At 26.7% G+C, this 19,291-nt stretch overlaps 1 protein-coding gene and 1 long non-coding RNA gene across 3 annotated transcripts in view; one reads left to right on the forward strand and one right to left on the reverse strand.

The window, feature by feature from the left end:
- LOC126549487 (uncharacterized) overlaps positions 1–19,291 on the reverse strand; it is a 36,205-nt gene that overhangs the window by 4,716 nt on the left and 12,198 nt on the right. The gene's annotated exons all lie outside the window — the stretch shown is intronic.
- LOC114129661 (thiamine transporter 1-like) lies at positions 745–14,476 on the forward strand. Of its 2 annotated transcripts, none has more exons than XM_050198801.1 (9): positions 745–906; positions 2,748–2,918; positions 6,385–6,604; positions 9,560–9,735; positions 10,683–10,832; positions 11,813–11,918; positions 12,788–12,980; positions 13,799–13,940; positions 14,121–14,476. In XM_050198801.1, exons 1-9 carry the CDS (start codon positions 781–783, stop codon positions 14,220–14,222), a joined length of 1,386 nt encoding a protein of 461 aa, XP_050054758.1. In that variant the 5' UTR covers positions 745–780; the 3' UTR covers positions 14,223–14,476. The 2 variants fall into 2 exon arrangements, with proteins under 2 accessions (XP_050054758.1, XP_050054759.1); XM_050198802.1 differs by lacking the exon at positions 14,121–14,476 and adding an exon at positions 13,664–13,697.

Here is a 19,291-nt window from a genome sequence, read left to right on the forward strand (position 1 = left end):
CGGTTGTGCTGTTCTTTAAATTTTGCTCTCTGCGATTGCCGATAGCTTTTAAAACTATTGATAATTATTAGGTACTATATAAATAAGAATGTATTATATTTTTATTAAATATAATTTTAAAATAAGTTGGATGTTTAATGAGCCTTTGCACAGGTTTTAACCGTGTTGATAACAGTTGAATAATTATGCTATGTTAAAATTTGATCTTGAAATTAAAGTTACTATTAATTTGTGAAAACTATTTCTTGCGTCTTACCATTGATTTTACATAGTATAACACTATCTTATACTATGTATAATGTATGGTCATACATATCCATCTTATTCCTAATTACTATGTACTTATACAATTTTCGTTATATATGGTTTTATCATACACATAATATGATTCAATAATTTTTATAAATTGATAACAGTAGTGATACAATTAAGATATATGAAAGCATATATTTTAAATTAAAATGTAACTATCAATAATTTTGTGATTAATTACCTAAATATCTGCAATTATATTTACTTACAATCAATATTTTGTTCATAGTTAGGTCAACCACTATTTTTTTAAGAGGCTACCTAATATTTATTGTTTTTGTATGACTGTTTTTGTTTATGCTCAGCGTAAAAATTTTCTATTTATTTTATTAGCTACAAATCTATTTAAGTAAAGGCATGGATGTAAATGTTATGTATTAGAGTTTAATTTTATTATTAATCAATGACTTTTTAATTTAATTGTTATAGATAGGTGTTTATAATTAATATTAAAATCAAAAAATCAAAATGGACAATTGGAAGAAAATATCGTTTTTGGTCGGTGTGTTTGCATTCATGAGAGAATTCCGACCCATCGATACATTTTATGCTGCGTATATGACAAGTCCTTACATAAATTGTACAGTTGAACAGGTAACGCATACTTAAATTAGTCTTAATAATATATTGTTTTTTTGATCGTCTTATAAAAAACGTACCTAGTAATTACTAAGTAATTATCTAAAATCAACTTTAGTAGGTAATTATTTAAAATTATTTTAATTCCAGTGGTATAAAAATATTTCAATACTTATTTAAAATGTTTAAGCATAATAGTCAATAGTTTATAAAAAATCAAAAATTTACTATGAAACAACGCATTTTAATAGGTTATTATCTATGTTTATATAAAACGTTATAAATTAGCGTGGCCACATAACAAATTATTTATAGACATAATAGCATTTTAATACAAATTCATTCTATAATGAGTTTAATTATTATTCATATTTAATTATAATAATCACTTAAGAGAATTTCATAGATTAACGTAAAATTACTTTCATTGTTAATTGTATTTTAATTCAAAACACCGATCAAGACCAATATCTATATTTAATTTTTTTGTATTACTTCAATATCATTTTTAATCAAATCTTCAATTTAATATTTAAAGCAATTCAATATTATTTTTAATTCTGTGATAAAAAATAAAAATAAAACATTATGTAGTAATTTGTTGTAAATTCAAAACAGGGTTTTTTATTTTTCACAATAATTACTATAAGTAATATTTTAAACATTGAATTTGAAAAATCAGCTATCCTCATAAAGAACTCATCAGTTCTTTATCATATATCATAGGTACGTCATATAAATTATTTTTATATGAAAAATTTTGTTCTAATTATTTATATTCTTGTAGACTAAATACTAATTATTGTATTATTTTTATTACCATATTATTTATACTTGCTAAACGTAATATTGTACGATTAGATACATAATAATTCTTTAAAAATAAGTATAATGATATGTATTCATTATTTGCAAAATCAAGTTGTATATAACATCGAAATATAATTGTTTTTGTCTCAATAAAATTTATTAAACTTTATATAAGTAATTTAAGAGACAGTATTCTAAAATTAGTATTTATTTTGATGTTACATGCATACACCGATTAAGCAAATGCATTGAATACCTTTAATATGGTTAATTGTTTTTATGGCAATTTTAAATAAAAAATAAAATAATAAAACAAGTTTATTAAAACAAATATTTATTTTATATAAGTCAGTAGATATGAAATCTTTAAAAACCTGATCAAATGCACTTCAAAGTCTTTAAAATTTAATTCCCCTAATACATTTATTTTGTTAAACAATAACGCAATGGGAACAAATCTAATATACCAATTATTTATCTTCAATGTTAAGTAGTTTGAAAGGAGAATTTATTTCGTTTTTTTTTTATCTAATTGACAAAATCTAATTTTAAATTTTAAATGGCACGTGACAAAATGTTAAATATTTACATAAAATTGTTTTATTTTTTTTAATCAAAATCTATACTGTGCTTAACAGTTTAACAAATATTAAACATTTACCATTATTTATAATTATAAAATACACGTCAAAATAAATTTTCGCATACTCTATGGTTTCTAGTTTGTAGTTTCTAAAGTTTTAAACAATCGATAGTGAATATTGTTGAACGAATTTGATAAACACATAATATAATACCTACCTATTTATTAAGATTTAAAATTACTTTTATTTTAAAATTATAGATACTTTTTAAATAAATTTGACTGGTTAAAAAATTATATTAATGTTATACAAAAGTCAGATATAGCACAAAATAGTATTCGTTTATATTTCAAATACTATGTTTAAATTGATTTAAATATCAAATAAATAGTGTTAATACTTATCTAATGCATAACTGTCACTTGATGTGTATCTGAAATAAAATTGCTGTTGAATTTTTAGATACCAACAGAGCTGTATGCTGTTGGATCATATTCTATGTTTGTGTTGATCATAATTATATTTTTGGTCACGGATTATGTCAGATATAAACCTGTACTAATTGTCGATGGACTTGGCGGAGTAATGCATTATATTGCCATAACAAATCGTCCTTCAAAACTCAGAATACAGGTAATTAATTAATTTATTTTGATAATTTGTATTGAATTGTATTACAATTTATAACAAATATATAATTAAACCTGACATCATAGTCATAATCTCTTTCTGTCATTAATCCTTTATAAACTTAGAGCTTTTTCACATATCGTACATAGAAGATTACCAACATAAAATATAGATATATTGAAACAAAATGCAGATAATGAAAATATCAAAATATTTGCACTTGTCAATAATACACTTAGGATTACACAACATTCAAGTATAAAAAAAAATATTGATAATATTTTTTGAACTGCGTTTTTTAACCAACTAGTGTAATATAATAATGGATAACTTATTAGCTATGTTAAGTTAGCACATAATACTTCAAAACAAACTTTCTGAAATACTTGTTATTAATAGCAATTTTTTGTTCATAATTATAAATGCGTTTTTTAAATTTTCTAATGATTGCTTAAAATTCTTTCCATATGAAGCCAGGTCATCTATATATATGAATAATGATTTATATAATAAAGGTGAGAATGATTCATTTAGTATTCTTTGAAAAATGGCAGTATTGTTTTTAAATCCCTGTTGGAGCCTAGTAAAAGTCATTAGTCCATGTATAAATGATAAATAAATAATAATATAGATAAATGCTCATTTATATTGATCGTCAAATTTGATCGGTAGTTGAAAAAAAACACTGTTAAGGTCTAGAGAAGTGAATTATTGTGATTCTTTTAAAGCTCTAAGTAGATCTGTGGTTCTAGGGATAGGATATTGATCTGTTTCTACCCGTTCGTTGAGTTCTTTATGAGAAACTACAAGTATATATGAGCCTTTTTCTTTCTTTTTAACTAGGAAAGCTGGGGCTGCAAATTTAGAAATTATAGGGCGAATAATATTGGCTTCAAGTAATTTATCTAATTGTGACTTGAATTCATCTCTTTGTTGTGGAGATACGCGATGAGGTGCGTTAAATTTCGGATCTTTATAATTAGGTTTCTTTTTGATTTGGCATGGTTCTATATTGGCTGGCCTAACCTTGGAAATGTCTGTTGTAAATATTCTTTTATTTATTCAATGACTTGTTTATGTTCCATTAAGTTCAAATTGGCTGATATATTTATTAATGTCCCTTCGTTATCATAAATAATTTCTTTATTAATAGATATGTTACTGTTATGAATGTTATTGATTTCTTTAATGCCTGTTTTTTTATTGAAGGCATTAATTTTTTTATGTATTAATTAATTCTTAATGGCATTTCTAATGGAGTTGTTATGCTTATTAATATTGTTATTTTCATTGATTAATTGATTTACGTTTTCTTGTTTACTTGGTAATGATTCTGACTGTAGTGATAAATCAATTAATATGCCTTCTTTGACTTGTATTATTTTTTTATCAGTTATGTTATTTATATTGCTTGTAATTTTTGTTTTATCATTGATTATTGCTTTATTATTTTTATAAATATTTATTTTTGTGTTAAGTGATAAATGGTGATTGTGTTCATTATATATGAATATTTAATGAGTATTTTTGTCAATGGTTTTGTGGACTTTTTGCCTGGAATCCAGTGCGTGTTTTTATTAACATTATATAATACTATCGGGGGTCTATTATCGTTTTCTTTAGAGTAAATTATTCCGCTTTAGGTAGTATCGTCATAAATGTATGTATCGAACACATAATGGTTAGCAATAGAACCTAATTCATCATCTACTAACCAGTAATTTGGGAGTTTATTTAAAGTTAAAGGTTCCAAAATATTGGAAATTGTAGTTATTTTCTTATTTCCGTCATTAAGTGTGTTGCATATTGCGTATATGCCGCAGTTATCGTCTCCGATGACATTTTCGCCTGGTTTATAATTGTTAAATATTTTAAATGCTTTATCATTATAATTTTTTAAAGTATTTGTTGGGCGTTACTTTGTAATGAATCAAAAATATGCTTGCGCGTTGCTATTGATGAGACTTTACCTTATAATAATATATTGACCTAGATGTTACGGACAAGTACTTTCAACGAATAATAATTAATGAAGCTAGGAGTAGCTACTATCCTAACCTTACTTTTATTATAAGTTTAAGTCTAATATTATTACGATTAATCAGGATCGTGAGTATAGATTTATAAACGTAAGCTATAATGATTTGTGATGTACCTGAGTCTACGTGTCTTCATTAATTTATTGATGATGATTATTCTATTGTTGAAATTATGTGTATATTATATATATTATTATATTTTCTTACCTGGTCGATGTTGCTTGACTTGAACAATGATAGAGTTTAAAAAGAGTAAATTTAAAATATTAGTTTTCTTGAAATAATTTAAATACAATCTTAGGTTTGAGTAGAAATTATTTTAATTATTCACGACAAGATATTGTAAGATTTAAAATGAATAAGTTAAATTAATAGGCGCTTTTGAATATAGCGGATCAAGACGGTACGTATGAAAACTGTATGAGGCAGTATTGGATGATATGAGCAGACTGATCAGTGTATCAAAATGGGGGTTCTACTTATAGTATTGATCTTTGATATCTTCTTGTTCCATATTAAAATTGTTGTTTATTTGCTTAAGTACATAAAAATATGTTATTGTAAGATAAGTGTCATTTATAAATATGTATATAAATATGGTTATTACTTATTATGTAATAGTTTTTTGTATATTTTGATTAATATCAGGGTACATAGGCATATATATTTGTTATGTTTTAATAGTGTTTATAAGATATTGTTCTGTAATTTAATTTTACATTAAGTATAATTATAATATAAAGGGTACATGGGTACAGATTATTTATTGTGGTTTTCTGGTAATAATATATATAATATTATTATGATGATATTGAATCATTAAGCTGTGTAGGCGTAATGATGTAGATATCATTACAAATAATTAGCGCATTATAATTATTAGAGATGTACAGGCAAACATTTTTCGGTTAATTAATTTAAAATTCTGTACTTATATTAGTAAATTTTACTTTTTTAAAACATTTATTATATAATATAACATATTAATTAAATAAAAAAAATTATTTTATAATTTTAACAATAATATACATTTTTGGTAGATACTATTATAATAATTGAAATTACATGAAATTGTACAGTATATAACTTGTTTGATAAAGGATTGACGAATAGGTATCTAATAAACTATAAACATTTCGGATTTCGTTATAAGAGTAGATAAATCATAAATATCATAAATATATTCTTATCTTCTTATACTGTTATAGTCGATATTTTTGAAATTAAATAATAATTACTTTGATTAAAAAGAAAAAAAAATCATTTAATATTTTAATAGTGATATTAAGATTATAAACTGATTCCTACAATAGATAAAAATAATTTTGCATGTATTGTACTTACTTTATATTTTATACATAAAAAATAAATAAATAGGTATGCTTTTAAATCTGACCAAAAACGATATAGCTTATTTTTTATTTTTACAGTTTGGACAGGCGTTCTTTGGGTTCTTTTATTCCGCTGAAGTGGCTTTATTTGGATACTTATACGCGATGGTAGAAGAAAAAGAATTTTATCAAAAAATAACTGGTCACGCGAGAGCTGCAACGTTAACAGGAAAATTCTTTTCATCGTGTCTGTCCCAAATTCTAGCCACTTATTATGGAACTCCTCCATTCAACGCGTTCGTTTATATGTCTATTTTCGGTAAATACATATAAATATTTCTTTTAACTCATATTATATCGATAGATTCATTCAAGCTAAAAGTGTTTAAGTTTTGAATGTATGAAATGAATTTCTCAATCATATAATATTATTAAGCTCTTCAGAAATATTAATATAAAAGTATGATAAACATAATAACTAAAATCAATGGATATAAAAATATAAAAATTAAATTACTCATACAATATGTATATCCCTTCAAGTTCATCTGGAAATTCGAAAACAATTACGAAAAAAAAATATAGTTCTCTGAAAACTATTTTATACTGAAAAATATATACTTATCCCACTCAGGCAATATCTTGGTCAGTAGTATTATGACATATATATATATATATGTAATATAGTATAGTTTACGAATCATCGTTTTTTTTTTTTTTTAATCATACAGTATCCAAGTGCCAAGATGAATGGGTTACATTTTATAGCAACTATGCGTTTAAAAAAGTTAAATTTATAAAATAACACATTTTTTAACGTTTTATTGTATTTTGAATGGATAGTTAATATTGTATGATGTTAATATCAAATATCTATCACAGTTCGATAGAAATATGAAATAAAAATTACAAAACTTGATAATTTTTCCATTTCATTAATAGACATTGGGTCATAGGTATATATGTTTTTATTTATCGGTGTTTCAATGTAACTAATACAAAGAAAAACTACTGTATATTATGTATTCCAAAATCTGTTAACGAAATATCATTTATTTATATTTGATCGCAATTATCACTGTAATATGAAACAGGGATACAAGAAATTATTAGGATAATAATCAATGTAATCCAATTACTATTAATTGAAATAATTAATCTAATATAATAACGATGACTTATTATAATTTTATAGTTATTTGGTCACCATGACAACTCTAACGGTCAACATAAAAAAAGGTTGTCGGCGGTCCAAAAGTTTATAATATATTATGTTAAAAATTATCATACATTCAAATATTTAAAGAATATTAGTACAAAGCACAAAGAATTTCAATAGAAACTACTTAAAACAGTAGGTATTTAAATTTTTATTGGTAAAGTATTAGCCGTTAGGGTTTTACATATTAGTATTTAAAATGGAATACTCATTCATAAGCAAGTTTATTTGTTTATTTTATAACAATAAATAACATTAATACGATATAAATAAAGGGTATAACGAGTAAGGAAGGTAAACCTAATCATAAAATAATTTGCATGTCGAATCGCATGTAAAAAAGTGTAAGCACAAAACATGTACAAATGACAAAATTGAATTTTGTAAGTAGTTGTATTTATGTAAATTATACAAAGTTGAAGATTTAAGCACTTATAGGCTTGCAGTAAGTAAAAATTATTATAATATACTTGCTGTTAATTATTTAACGTTTCATTATTAGAGGAAAAGATTTTTCTAAAAACATTATTTAGTTTATTCATACTATTTTTTCTTTATTTATAGCAATACAACAAAATTACATTATAAGAAATTAGAATATATGAATATATAATATCTCCAATAATAAATAATAATTTGTATGTAGGAACAGAATGTGGTTCAAATTTGTTCTAGACATTTGCATACATTTTTACTGAAAAAAAGATATTGTCAAATTAGTATTTTTTTTTACAAATTTAAATAACACTATTGAATAAATTATGGACAATCTATCAAACATACATCATACATATATATTATATATATATAGTAAACACACTAAGCGTTCATGATTTTTAAAGTTTTCTGCTAAGCTTACTTTACGAAATGGTTATAAAGTCAAGTTCATAACAATATTATATAGTAAATACAATGATATGGATGTTTCGCGAATAATTAAAATACAGTATAATCTATAGGTATTAATTATTAAATTAAATGATTTATGAGCGTTATATATTTATTGTTTAGTAAACACGTTCTTAGTTCACCTTATAATAAAAATTAAATACGTATATATATTGCACAGACTATTTAAGTATTGATATTAATTGAAATTTATGCATTGCACTCGATGACACTTTTCGAACCGATATACACGTGTACTTAACTGCGTGCATCACGTCGAATTTGTGTACCTACATCAAAAATAAAATTATATAGTTTATATAGTTTAACGTTTCACTGACTTATTTAAAAGCGTAAAATATAAAGGCAATATAAAATGTTAGAATTTTGCATATATACTTATGGCGTATAGCTATAATACAGTGAGTTCCGCTTAATGTGATCACTGGTTTATTAGAACCAAAAATGAAAATCCCATACCAAATCGTATGTGTAATGTTTAAAATTAATTATCAACCAGTTTCTAGAATCAAAATGATCTGCACCAAAGTGATCACATTAAGCGGAACTCACTGTATAACTTAAGGTTTTACAACTTTTCAAAATTATTATAAGTACCTATTATTCACTGACCACATGTTTACTGTTGTAAGGATCATTCTGTATGTTATTATGTATATGTACTGCAACAGTGACAACGGCCAGTACTTATTACATAAAGCATTGTTTACTTAATAAAAAAAAATATTTGTTGGTACTTATATGTTTTGTACGGTGTATTATAGGCAACAGAACGTTGATAATGAAGAAAATTAATATTTTATCCAACGCATTACCTATATACATTAGTAATATTACACATTTACAAACTTACATAAAATGCAAAGGCAATAGATTAATTCATTTTTTCCTAATAATATTAATAATGATTATAACATTATAGACATAATATAGCCATATTTATATGATAACGAGTAATAGATACTTAATATTTGTTATAAGAAATCTTTTCTCAACAATCGAAAAAAAAATGAATTATTCATTTATTTCGATAAAAAAACAAATTAAGATTATAATGTATAATATATTTAAATACCAAGATATTTATTTTATGTGCATTTGCAGTTAATTTTTGTGATATATATATATTTCGTCTTATGTTTATAGGCATGTCATTTACGACTATATGGGCGATATTTCTACCAAAAGTTAACCAAAGTCTTTACTTTCTAAATAAGAAAAAAGTTGAAGAAACGTCGATGGGACAGTCCACCGTCACCATTTATAACCCAGAAAAGTATAAGGATTCACAGCTGAGTATTGAAGCAGCTCCCAATGAAAAGGTATGTAACACAGGGGATTACAGTACAACAGAATTATAGGGCTATAATTTATAAGATATTATAGGTTATAATAATTAAATATATTACTAAGTTGATATATTTTAGGAAGCGTTATTTCCGTTGAAGCTAGTTAACGACAATCATAGAATTATAATATTTATTTTTTGTATACTATCCCAAAAAAAATGTATTTAGGTACCTACTTATTTATTTTTCTAACGCATCATTATTAAAATATATGGTTTTCAAGAATTCTCAGAAAATTATAACTTGTAGGTAAATAAAATCTGTGGTGTATTACCTATGGGTGATGTACAAACACCACTACAGTACTGTAGTTTATTGTTTAACAGTAGGTATAGCCAGTATAGGTACATATTATATAACAATAATTGATTATTACCTACGTAACTATTTGTCTTACTTCAAGAGGATATTTATTTACAAATATACCAAGGTCCTAATAATGGTTGATTACTGATAGGTTTATGAAATAACGTTAAGATCTAGAACATCGCATTTACAATAATATATATATTTTTATAATATACGATATAACTATGTAACTATGTCAAAATGTTATATTGACTATGTTATGGTGTTACTAGGGGGCGCTGCAGAAGCAACTGCAGCCCTTCTCAAGATTTCAAGAAAATGTATGAATGTTTCCAGTGTTCTATGAACGTGTTACAAAAGACATAAAAATGCGTAATTAAAATTGTAATTTACATATTTCTTTGATTGGAAATACTAAAATGTTTAACACCGCCACAATCATCATATATAATAACAAAGTATATGAGAAAATGAGGGATCTCATGGTTAAGTCTCCCCTAAATAATTATATTATAATGAACCCCTTAAAAAAAAAATAAATTATTAGCAACACCACTGACTGTTGTACGTGTACCTATACATTTTCTACATACTATTTTGTTTATTTATAGAAAGTCGACAAACCCGAAAATAACGAAGTTGTGGAAGCAGAACAGAGCTTGATCAATACACTGTACAACGATTTCAAACAATCGTATTCCGACCCGTACGTCCGTAAGCTCTGTTTTTGGTGGGCAGTGGCGATGGGTGGTTACTTACAAGTCAGTACACACACACACTCACACACACATATATATACATACAATAAAAATCGTTTATAATGACGTTAAAGGGACCAAGGAAATTAGGTCATAATGACCGTTTGTCATTATAACCAAATTTATGAAAAAAAAAATTGTAATTTCAATACATATAGAAAAAAATTAAAGATAAAAATATTTTTTTATTTAAATTAATCAATTAAATAATTTATTATTTTAGAATTAAATTAATAACATTTTATTATAACATCTATTATTTTGGATTAACTTTGTATAAAAATCACGCTCTATTTTTTTCTAGTTCTTCAACATTTATTTTCGGACAAAATTTTGTGCGAATAATTCAAACCATTTAACTGTATACACACAGAAGCACCGATGTTTAACTAGTTGAGTCCATATAATATGATATCAAGACTAAAAATTTACTTACCCACCTCTTGAACATCTCTGTTAATTTACATCGCTGGTCGTTCGGCGGTCTGCGACGATTTTATCTAGCCACCCTTAGACAAATTAATTTTTATTTAATTTTTTGATTTTGCTTTACCTTTTTTTCGATAAACATTAGTTCATTAAATTTTTATAGCCTCCGAAACTTCCGAATTCCTAAAGTGTCCTACAGGAATATTTACTGCCGATCTCTGAATTAAACAATATAAGATATTATCATGTCATGTTTTGTATTCAAATATTAAATTTCGTATATCCCACTAATGTTTATTTTCCCCGTTGTCCCAAGATGTTTAACAACTAGGTATTAAAATAAATTGTTTTCGATTTGAATAGCATAATTAAACATGCTATTCGGTGACACCCACATACCATCTATTTCATCTATGACATGACATCGGTAGGTATACACATATAATATACTATAATAGTATAATATGTATGTTATAATGTTATTCAATATCCATAAACTACTAGTTCAGTAGTTTATGATTATAATAACATCATCAAAAACATTTATTGTACAGGTGTATGCGTACATGACTGTGCTCTACTCGTACGTGTTGGAAGAAAATGAAGATACGGAGTTTACGCTGTACAACGGCGCGGCAGAATCGCTAACCACACTCATAGGTATGTAAATTAAAAAATAGTTATTTATAAATCAGGGTGCATCCAAAATTATTTTTTCAGGTTTGATCTATCAACTTATTGTTGTCGTTGTCGATGATATTTCATTTTTTAAACTAACCTAACCTAACTTAACCTAACGTTTGCTAGATACCTAGTAATTTAAAATTAATTTAACCCTCTCCTGAGAAAAATTGTTCCATTATGTTAGATATTATTTATTGTAAAAAAAAATACTCAAAAATATGCCCATAACCGACTTGTTTCAATAGGTATAATATACCGGTTTATCCATAATCTGACATAACACTTTTTATTTCTACAGTTATTAACGTTTTGGAAAATATTAACATAATTTAAAGTCGTCAAAAAAACATATTTTACTATTATTCTTTTTATCTGAATCAATAAGTGTTTTACGTTAAATAGATCATAAAATCTATTAACTAAATTATGTCCGTAGACCTTTACGTATGATTCTGTTACAGTAATCTAAGATTATCTATATCGAGTTTGTAATTTTCATAAACTAGTCTTTATTTAAAAGGTTCAACCCACTTTATGAATCTATGGTACGTCTAAGTGAAATCGTCAGATGTTTATTTATTTTATACGTCAAAAGTGCATCCATGAGTATTGTGCATAAATTTAAACACACCAACATCACTCGTAGAAACATCACTTGTAATAACTTGTAGTTTTTACAACAAAACTGTATGGGAAAAATGCAGACGTCCTATGCGTAGACACTATAAACCATCGGTGCGGAACAAAAACTGCATTTTAGTTTTTCTTAATATAATTTACCTGTTATAGCACATACTTGTATTATAAAGAAAATTATTTTTTATTGAACACGATTTATTTTTCAGGTGCCCTTTCCGCGTTTGCTATAAGTAAGGTAAAGTGGAATTGGTATTCCGTCGGCGACATTTTCTTCACCGTTGGATCTGTTATCGCCGCCATTGTTTTGCTATGTTGTGTTTACTGCCGAAACTTGTGGTACATCTACGCTTTCTACATAATCTACGGAATGGTATATCAGACTATGTTGACCATTGCAGAGTGAGTTTATTTCGCGCGTATGAATTTAAAACATTTACTATACAGGAGACATAGTGGTAGTTTTTAGAGTGGACATAAATAGTTTTAGGTTTAGGTGTTTAATAGAGGTATATAAGTATTTGGATGGAAAAATGATGATTAAAAATTGAATCAATATAATCGTAATAGGTATAGCGTAAAGTTTTTATTATTTAATAAAGGAGGAAAAAATATTTTACCACTGCTGGGCGCTTTAATGTGTAGCTACTCCACTGATTAGTATGGTAAAGATATTGAGACAGCATTCTCATTGGAAATTAATTATATAGATGACTATATAATACGACAGATGTTTGAGGACCTAAGGCGGCAATCTAATGCAGTTTTCTGATATATGAATAGTGACTGTTTTAATCTCTTCATCCATTGGATTATGCATATTATATGAGTATTCTAGTGCTTACATATTATGTTACATGTATACTATAAATTAAGTACTTACACAATTTTCCAATGTCCAATAATCATCATAATAAATATTAAATGTATCACCACACTGTGGTTATTATCCGTTTCATAAAAATGTACCCTTTTCAACCAGATGTATGAATAATTATAAGCAATACTCGAGACATACGACCCACTATTATACCTGTAAATTAAATCTTTCAAATTGATATGATAGAAATTCAATTTTCTTATAGGCCAAAGTATTATACCTCCACTCACGTTAAACAGGTATCTATGGAAAGATGTATTAAAATATTGTTATCATTATAAAAATTAGTTTAGGATTATTTGTTAACAAAATATCAATGTTTGATAATTTTAATTTTCAGATCTGAAGTTGCCAAACGATTAAATAAAAAATGTTATGGATTGATATTTGGATTTAATACTTTTATTGCAGTATGCATTAATACCATTATTATATATGGAGTGATTCAAGGTCATTTTATTAAAATCAACATAGCACAACAAGTAATACACAAATATAATAAAATATTGTTATTTTTTGAATATATTCGTTTCTATATGTTATACTTTATAAATTTTTGTTGTTGACAATTCTCAATCATATAATCTTACATTAAAATATATGAAACTAAATTTAATAGATAATAAAAGATAAAATACCAATTATAAAATTTTATTTTTCAGTTTTTGATATACACCGCGTTGTACGCAATACTTGCGATATTCTTTTTCGGCACATCCATTTTGAAAATGTTCAGAGACGAAGGGATTGTAGAATACAACTGAAGCCGAACGTGTCCTAATTGAACTACTTATGGATATTTTATCTGGAACAAAAGTAGTTTTGTGAACAAATAGATTTAATATGAATTTGTATACTAGTAAACTTTAAGCATTTAAGAAATCATATACGGGTTATTAAGTTTATTATTACGTATTTAAGTAAGCTTGTTATATAATATTTATAATATTGTTATATATAGAATATTGTCAATTATTTATTTAAATTATACAAAGCGATTCGACAAGTTTTCTCAGTACTCGTCTCTTTATTTTTCTTTAAAAGGTAATGAATTTATTCAAGTATTGTCTTTTGGAAATTGATACTTTACAAAAAACATATTTTATAATACTTAGATTAGATTTTTTATGCAATTGAAGGAGTTTCCTGTGACAATACAAACTTTTTTTCAAACAAGAACCACTCTTTTTTTTTGTTAATGAAATGGGATTTTCTTATGTTAATAAAGATTAATTAAAATTTTACCGACTAGTTCCTGATAATCTTTAATAATTAATATAGGAAAATACGGACGGATAGTGATTACGTCATACACGTTCTTATCATACGTACAAATCTTATCAATGGATCCGTTGGATCCAAACAAAAGCTATTACAATGTAATAATATCGCTTAAAATTAACATTTCACACGTTGTTTATGCAGAATTGTTTAATTCTTAAGGTTTATGTGTACTAATGCACTGTGCATAGTTAGTTTAATGAAAAATCGCGTAATTTGAAAATTTAAACTAAAATTTTGTTCAAATTTTCTAAAAGTATATGTTTTTCATATAGTACGAAATATTTGTTTGGATCCAATTGAGACATTTGATAAGGATTTATAACATTTGTGACGTAACACTATCCGTCCGTATAGTTATTATTGATTTACCAATTGATAAGATATGGGGAGTTGGGTGATTTGAAAATAATAATAATAAATATTAATTTTTTACAATTTTTTAATAATAATTATTATTCAAACTTTGATTTAAATGTTTTAAAATTTTAAAGATTTGTTTTAAAAAAAATACACATGCAGCTAAATTTTTTTTTCCAATGCAATAATTTATTATATATCGATGAGTCGTTATTATTAAATATCAAAGATGACAATCGTGTGACCAAATTCTGTGTTTGACCTTTTATGAACACTGTAAAATCCCGTATCTGCATTAATGAACAAGAGTTCAATTTCTATAGAATACGTATGACGTATACAATAATATTATACTGTTTTTGAAATTCTAAACAAATATAGATCATTTTAAATTCTGTTTTAAGAAGGAAAAGTATGATTGCCCGCGAGTATTTAAATTCAAACACGACACATTGAATTGTTTGGATTTTGTGTCGAAATAATAATTACTTTGTTTATAAACCATTAAATATTATAATTTAAATTTATAACAATGTTTACATGGATAATATATGCGGGGTGACACTGTACAGTGACGCTGTGACGCAGACATTTCTAATAGAATGTTTATGAAATAGTATTGTTCTAACGCGAGGTATGTAGATTTAGCCCGCATTTCCGTTAAAAATAATCGACTCTATTGTGTTTCCAAATATTCAGTCATTATAATTTACATCAATATGACAAAATAAATTTTGTCTAATAATGTGTTGTTTCTATTCGTGGATTGCGGTAAAGTCTACAATTTTAATGCTGTTTTACAAATTATATAGTAACGATTTATACAGATTCTGAGTCGAATGGATTACTCCAGTTATGAAGTCCACTGAAGAATTTGAATGCAGATCTTTATAATACAGTTGAGTAAGTGTAATTAGTATTAATAATGGTATATCAAACACCTCAGTATGAAAAATATTGAAAAAAGAGGGCGTTTAATCATATCATTTTCGTCGATCTCAAAATTTAATAAAGGTATAACTAATCACCGTAACGCCAAGTCTGTGAGGTTGAAAATCCCCACGTTGTATGACCAACTCAACACCGTTTGACCATCTGACCGCAAGTGATTATTGTTATAAAGAACTCTCGTTACTTCGAAAATTAAAAAGGTATTTCCGAGTACCGACAGATTGTTTTATTATTATAATTTGTTTATCAGAGAGACTCAAAATGTCTACGCCGTTTTTGAGAAGTTGAGAAAGCCAAAAGTAGAAAGGGACTTGCAAGAGAAAGAAAAGAACACATGCAAACTGGTGGAGGCCCTGAAAAAGAAAGTTTTAATGATAGTACACCAGAAATAAATGAAAAAATAGCTCGACCTCAGATTTTAGAATTGGAAAATATTATATGATAGGGATGTAATTGTTCTTGAGCAGTCTATGAACTTGACAGAATAAATTATTTCTCCGACACAAGATTTATTCCCATTAAATGATGTAATCATGCATACAAAATAAATATATAGGTAGTATAGGCTTATAGCTTAAAAATGCCAAAATTAATCATAGCTTTATTTTTAATCATCTCTGTGTGAAGAGAAAAATTTAATTTAGAATCGAAAAAAATGCCTAAATTCTTAAATTAATTGTAAAACGAGCTTGATATAAGAGTTAGAAATATAATAATAATAATAATGTGTGTGTATAGTGTATATCGAAGCAGGAGTTGTCCATTTAATTCTTTAAACTGTGTAAAATACAGACGAATTTGTTAAACGACATAACTAATTTTCTAATACATCAATTTACTCTTAGTGAACTTCAATACATTAGAAATATTATGTATAATGTGCTTTTGTAAATATCATCAAGATCGTACGTTTATAAATTAAGTAATAAATGAAAATATGTGAACTCTTTAATGGAAATTTATATTAAATTCAGAATCATAAAAATCACAGCATCCGTTTCTAGCATCATCGTTGCCATAGATCATAATAATTCTTTATTATTATTATTAATATATTTTGCGTTTGTTTGACAACTGAAGCCGTCAACATCTAGAAGAAATAAAAAACAGCCAAGAAGGATTGCAGTGAAGAACCGACCGGCAAAACAAATAGATACTACGACGATCAGTCCAGCGACAAGAACCGGCGCCGCAGACAGACAACCAGCTGCCACCACAACATATCCACCGACCACGCATTGTGGGCTGCCTACTTCACCGACTGACGGCAACCACCAGACGATCACCTCTCTGGGTTAGTAATCGGCTTAGGAATCGATCCTACCCAGACGTCCGTGGTCCGACGAATATCCTCGAAGTGCAGTCGAACGGTGCCGCAGTCGCTGTGAAACAGGCATAACAGGTAAGTATAAGTGGAATATGGCTCCTGGCGACACCACTTTAAAAAAACGCGCCTATGCTAATACCCCTAGCCCCTAGGGTGGTGTAGAAATTTAGCAGTCCTGAATCGCCTGTCATCAATTGATGATAACGAACATCTATATATTTTGTTCGTTTGTAAAACTCTGGATTCTTTATAATTGAATGGCTGATTGATTATCGATGTATAATATTGGCTGAGCTCCTTCCTCAACTGATAATATATGAATTAGCTTTATTAACCAAATTATACTTTTTATTGCCTATTATTTATTCTGCTTCTGTTGGTGATAGAGATACACTATTTTGTCTCTGTGATGTCCATCATGAAATTGCTGATGATCCGATTTTAAATAAGTAGGTACCCTGATCTTGATCTACGTATACAATAATATGTATAGCCGGCGTAGTCTGCATCACTATAAATTTCTAATGTGAAATGTATAATATTACCCAACTATATAATAGTCCAGGGGTGGCCAAACCGTATCTCGCAATCCGCATGCGGCTCGCATCTTATCGTAACATTTTTACAAAAATATTTTTTTAATAATATGACCTTTTTTTTACATTTTGGCTCTTCCATGTTTATTAATATATTTGGTCACCTCTCACTGGCCACTCCTGTAATAGTCCAATTATTTGCTATTTCATGAGTCACAACATTTACAATACTTCTATTTTCAGCCTATATTAGTTAACGATAAATATATTAAATAGTTATTTATATGTAGTATACATATAATATAAATTATCTTTGATATTACTTAACTTACCAGTAGTATGGAAGTAACAAAAGTCAAAAACGGATTTTTCATACCTCCAAAAGGAAATAAAGGAGGCATAACAAGTATAAGTCATACATTTTGCAAACATTGAGACCACATACACTTTCAGCGATTTTCAATAGTTCCGGTGTCTAAAAATATCAACAGATTATACAGTAATCAAATATTCAAATGTTAAAATGATTGTATACTTGTTCAAATTCATATACAGCTTTATCAATTTATTCAGGTACAGAACTTATAGTTTTACTGGATAGACTGCCAATAGCTATAGAGCCATTAAATATGACAGTACAGGAAGAGTTTTTTGGAATAAGAATGTGTGTATCTCCATTGTCAATAACTTCTAACGTAACCGCGTTCATCAATATTGTTAATGGTTTAGGAGCTGTAATCTGTAAGTTAATCATAATTAAATAAATATTTTCAATAATTGTAAAATGTTTAATTATAATCTTACTTTTGCCGATGTAGATTTTGTTGATGGAAGTATCTTGACAAGGTAGCACGGATCGTGCATGAGCAGGATAAAAAATACATTTTATTTAATTAATTAATTAAAAAATTTGTATTCCTAGTTTGAATTTTTATTCACTCGTTAAATAACGATTTACTATCAAATAATTTTAGACTTTTGTTATAGTTAAAAAATAGAAACATGCACGAGTTCTTTAAATTTGCATTTTCTGTACATGGATTAAGTTTAGTGTATTCGGGATATTAAAACATACAAACTACCTTTTTACCACCCAATTTAAAATATATATCCTAGTTGACAAATCACCTCCGTTTAGAATCGTTTGTCGTATACAATGATGCCTATCATTGGATTCAAATTTAACACTATCTATACGGCACCTATATACAGCACAGCGGCACCCACTTCACCACGCTTTTTTTCTATTTACGTTCAAATTTTAAATTCATTTTAATCACTTTTGATTCATGAATTCATCACTATCTTTGACGAGGAAGAAATGAGAGAACGAATGTCCGCACCGACCAATACTACAAAGTTTCGAAATAGCCCGAAT

This window comes from Aphis gossypii, chromosome 1 (genome assembly GCF_020184175.1).
Source record: "Aphis gossypii isolate Hap1 chromosome 1, ASM2018417v2, whole genome shotgun sequence".
Classification (NCBI taxonomy): Eukaryota; Metazoa; Arthropoda; class Insecta; order Hemiptera; family Aphididae; genus Aphis; species Aphis gossypii.